Below are 4,952 nucleotides of genomic sequence, written 5' to 3' on the forward strand. Positions count from 1 at the left end.
AAAAAAAAAAAAAAAAAAAAAAAAAAAAAAAAAGAATTACTGATGCCAGGCCACACCTAAGTCCAATTAAATTTGTAACTTTGGAGGTGAAGCCATGGCACTGGAATTTTTAAAATCTCCCCCAAGTGATTCCAATGTGAACTCAAGGTTGAGAAGTACCACTCTGCACTTAAGCTAATCCTTAGGCACTTGTCTCCAACAGGAATTAGACACCTCTAAAGAGGTATTCACTCCCAGGAGGGTTGCCAGGTACGATACAGGGTGCCCAGTTGAATTCAAGTTTCAGATAAACAATAAATAATTTCTTGTATAACAATATCCCAAATATCACATGGGGCATACTTATATTTAAAAATTCAGCACTCTTTATTTTTACTTGCTAACTCCGGCCACCCTAGCCCCCAAGTGTTGCCTCCGAGATGGCTGTGAAAAACATTCTTCCTGAAGGCAGAGGGGAGAACAGAGAATCTGACCAAGGCTCTCAGCCAACTGCCAGGCAGAGAATCCTTGCTAGACTGCCACTAATGTAAGCACTTAGCACACAACCCAGCGCTTCACAAGCCCTCACCAAATGTTAGCCAGCATTCTGAGGAAAGCTTCCTTTTATGCAAAGGAACCTATGTGCATAAGTGTGCACCACAGTATGCCTCTCAGTATTAATTTAAATAGAAATGTTCCTAGACTATATCAATTATGATCTGGCTTATAAAACAATGATGTCAGTTTTAACTTCCAAGAAAGTATCTCCAGGGAAACGTCTGGTATGATGTAGTAGTACCCTGTCCCTTTCTTGTGGTTTCTGCCCCTTTTAATATTTCCCTACTCTTCCCCCAGTATTCCTCTCAATCTGTGATTCTAATTAATTGAAAAAACTAAATCAATAGAGTCATCACAAAGAAAATTCTGGTTTAGCTCTTACACAAGTGCCTTCAATATTTTAAAATGCAGTGCTGGGTAAAACCATCCAATAAGCATTTGTCACTTGATGTATATGGTACAAGGTCTGCCAAGAGAGAGCTGATCACGCACGTTGATCCACAGATGGAATGGGAGAAGAGATAAAGGGAAAGGGGCAGGATGGTGGAGAGGATGTCATGAGATGGCTGAGAAAACGTTTATTACATAACACAAGGCAACAATGGAAATACGTTACAAAAATTAAATACGAGACATAAACTATAATTGAAGTTAAGGAGAACCCCAGGCTGGGCATGGCTCTGGGACACATAGAAGAGGTGGCCTCCAGGGTCACAGAATCATTGCTCTGGCTCAGGCACCTGCTCCCCAGTCGAAATACGTTACAAAAATTAAATACGAGACATAAACTATAATTGAAGTTAAGGAGAACCCCAGACTGGGCATGGCTCTGGGACACATAGAAGAGGTGGCCTCCAGGGTCACAGAATCATTGCTCTGGCTCAGGCACCTGCTCCCCAGTCGGCCCATAGATGTAGCACGTCCTTGCAGCTTCCAGGCCACTCAGGAGTTCAGCTCCAGGTCGGTGACATATTCCTGGACCCAGGCCTCACTGGGGTCAGCACAGACCTGCTGGCCTCTCTTGGTTTGGAAGCTGTGGAGAGGGATGGAAGGATTAAACACCGGGGAATCCAGCAGGGGAGTCCTGTGGCCCCTCCAGCCTTCTCTGCCCCAGACATCTCAGGGCCCGTTCACATGCTCACAAAATTTCCCTTTAACTTTGGGGTCCACAGACCTCCCCCAAATGTCTCATATCGGGGAGTCCCTCAGAAAGCCAACCTCCCTGCTGCTATCAGTCCTCCACTGTCTTCCCACTGCCTGCAGCTGGGCCTTTAGGACTCTCTGCAGGCCTCAGACCAGGTCAGAAAACACTGCAGGGGCCTCTCCTGGAGTCCTGCTCCCTGACAGGTCCTAGACAGCTGAGCACTCAGAGGGGGCCTGCCCCAGACCTGCCAGCCTCCCTCCCGGGGGCTGGGCAGAAGGACTGGCCCTTACATGACACCTGGCTTGGAGCACGGACTACCGGTGTCATAATAGTCGTCCACAAACTTGCGTGGAATCTGCCGGGAGATATAGAAGCAGCAGCAGGCAGTAGGGGTGTCGGCACCAACTGTGAGAGACAGGACAGAAAGGTCCCAAGTCATTGTTCAGAAGAAAAGCTGAGCCAGCTGCTCCTGACCCCTTCCCTCAAGAGTCAGGAAGAGCTAGAAGGAGATGGTGCTGCTGAGGGTGGGGACATGGGGACAAAGGAAGCTGGTGTTTCTTCTTTTCCTTAACATTTTTATTTCTGCATCTTTCAGTGTTTCTTTCTCTGTCTTGGTTTTAGGTCTCTATGTCTCTCTATAGGGAAATTAGCTTTCTGAACAAGCTACTTCTTATTCTATCTCTCCTTGGGGAGTTCTGTCTGGAATCCATCAGGAGACCCAAGGCCACACGCGGAAAGCCAACTGGACCCAGATTCTACCTCTTGTCAAAATTCCAGTTGGAACTTCATTTTCTCATCCATAGATTGGAGCTCACTCCTCCTCCGTCACCCAGAGGAGAACAGAATTGCTAAAACTCCTTAGGAAGGAAGAGTCTCCTCAGGAAATCATCTCTGAAGTATCTCTGAAGTTCTCTACTTGGAGGGCCTGGGGGCAGAGGACCTCGGTGAAGAGCAGGACAGCGAGGGCAGTCACCGGGAACTGCATGATGCTGGGCCGCAGAGTGGGAGCTGTAGTGGTGGCCCAGGAGAAGGGACTTGAGGGCTTGCAGCGGCCGCCTCCTGCTGGCATCTGAGCTATCTCTTTTTTTTAATAGGCAACCTCAGGGCATTAGAAGACGGGAACTTGAGGAGACTGAGGGGGAAATTTTTCATCATGGTGTTGGTGTAATGCTGTACATTGCATAAACGAGTAGAGCTCTGGTTCACCACAAGTGCTCAGGCTATTTGCAAGAATGGTTCAGCTGCTTACTTGATGGGGAAATGGTTTCCACAGCGAGAGGAGGTGAGATGCTGGTGTCATCCTGAGCCCAGATTAGCTGTTTCCTTCTCACAAGGGCAGATCTGTCGATAAAGCATTTCTTCTGCAGAGCTGAAACTTCTAATATCCTTCCCAGTCATTCCAACGGCATAGATGTGCCACAGATAAGAACACCATGGAGTCTTGAGAAGCACAGCCCAAGCCAAGACCGCACCCTTGATGGAGACAGCAGAATTGGGGAAGCCTCAGCTACTGGAGGGGCAAGGCCAAGGTTGGCCTTTCAGACACTGGCCTACCCACCAGACATTCATTGAACTTCTGCAATAGGCCAGTCCCTGGGTTCGCCGGGTTAACTGGAAGTTAATAGGAATGATGAGCCTTAATGTGTCATTATCCCTTGATCAGCAAAGCACTCCAGGAGGGATCTATCCTATGGATATAAACACAAAGATAAGAAAGTTGTATGTGCAATGACGTTTGTCACAGCTTATTTGTAGCAATTAAAAGATGGTCTACAATTAAATGAATTATGGTATACTCATCTCTTGTAATAATAATTAGCCCTTAAAAACTGAGAAAGTAAAGAAATTTAGAAAGGAAGTCCTTGTTCCTCAAAAATCCTAAAGCATTTCCTGTTTCCTTATTGTAAAGTCAAGATGGATATTCCCAGGGTTTGTCCAGCAGGTCAGTGATGTCATCAAGGACTCAGGCTTCTTAAAACATCTCCTCTTCCTCCATCATTTTGATGGCTTTTCTTCTTTGGGCTTGTCACCTCATGGTCACAAGATGGCTGCTGCTGCTCAGCAATCACATCTTCACTAAGTCTCATTTGCAGGCATAGGAGGGGGTCCCATAGGAGCAGAGGAAGATCAGTGCTACTAGAGTTTTTAATCCAAATTGTTTTTCACATGGTATATAATGTGCACTATAGTAGAAAAAAATTAATTTTTAAAATATATAAAATACAGAAAAGAATAAAGTGATTTAGCATCTGGAAGATGAGTAGGCAGCAGGACAGATGCAGATAAGGATGTGGGAGTTTTCCTAAATATTCTTACCATCCTGCTAAGGGATATGTAAATTCTGAAGCATAATCTGAGTAAAATATTTTTCCATGAACGTAGGAAAAATTCTATCACCCATACCTAACCACTGTTAACATATTGGTTTATTTCCTTCAAGTGAAGTTTTTTCTAGGTTCATGATAGCTCTGTTTGCTTACTGTCTTTTCTTCCTTCTTTTTACTATGTGTCAGGGTGAGGCATTAATGTAGTCAAGATGTAGATGCAATTTTGTATTTTTCTTATTTATATTTAACACTGTTAGACTTTTCCAAATCACTCCAGTATTTTTAAGAGCTACTGAATTTGCTCAACCATCAACCCAGTGCATTAATATTATTATGCACTATTGTATAGCACATTTGGACTGGTTCCCATCTTTAATTGTTATAAATAAGCTATACCAAACAACTTTATGCATAAAACTTTCTACGTAAATGAAGTTATTTCCATAGGATATTTCCCTAACTGTAGGCTTCCTGGGTCAAAAAAATAAGAATATTTAAGGCTTCTGATCTATACAGACACCATACATCTAATGCATGTTTATGTCTATTACCCAGTGTCAAGCCCAATGATGTCATTTTGTAGGGACCTGTGAATGTTTGTTGAGTGAAACAGTGATTTAAAGGCTGACCTCATGCCCGTAGCCCAGGCTTTGCTATTCCATTGTGTTCATCTGGGTCTGGATCAAACATGGTTTGGGCTACTTAGGATTATGTGAGATCCTCACATAAATCCCATCTGTGCAGTCAAAGCACCTGTGAAGAACATTGGAAATATCTGTGCAATGGAAGGAAGTGAGAATGGTGCAGTTTATAGATAGATCTGTCCTTGGTCATAGGTACCAGCTAAGCTTGGTTGCTTGGCGACACCAACTCTTGGCTCCCCCTCGCTGGTTAACCATTTCTTAGAAGCACTCCAATCTGCATGATGTGTCATGGTCCTTTTC

General features: G+C 44.4%; 1 protein-coding gene across 1 annotated transcript; it reads right to left on the bottom strand.

The window, feature by feature from the left end:
* Positions 1–1,479: 1,479 nt before the first annotated feature.
* Positions 1,480–2,666, bottom strand: LOC103586756 (C-C motif chemokine 3-like). The gene is made up of 3 exons (XM_008568076.1): positions 2,607–2,666; positions 1,972–2,102; positions 1,480–1,570 (listed from the first exon to the last, which is right to left on the bottom strand). Exons 1-3 carry the CDS (start codon positions 2,664–2,666, stop codon positions 1,480–1,482), a joined length of 282 nt encoding a protein of 93 aa, XP_008566298.1.
* Between the last annotated feature and the right edge of the window lie 2,286 nt (positions 2,667–4,952).

This window comes from Galeopterus variegatus, unplaced genomic scaffold, assembly GCF_000696425.1.
Source record: "Galeopterus variegatus unplaced genomic scaffold, G_variegatus-3.0.2 Scaffold372, whole genome shotgun sequence".
Taxonomy (NCBI): domain Eukaryota; kingdom Metazoa; phylum Chordata; class Mammalia; order Dermoptera; family Cynocephalidae; genus Galeopterus; species Galeopterus variegatus.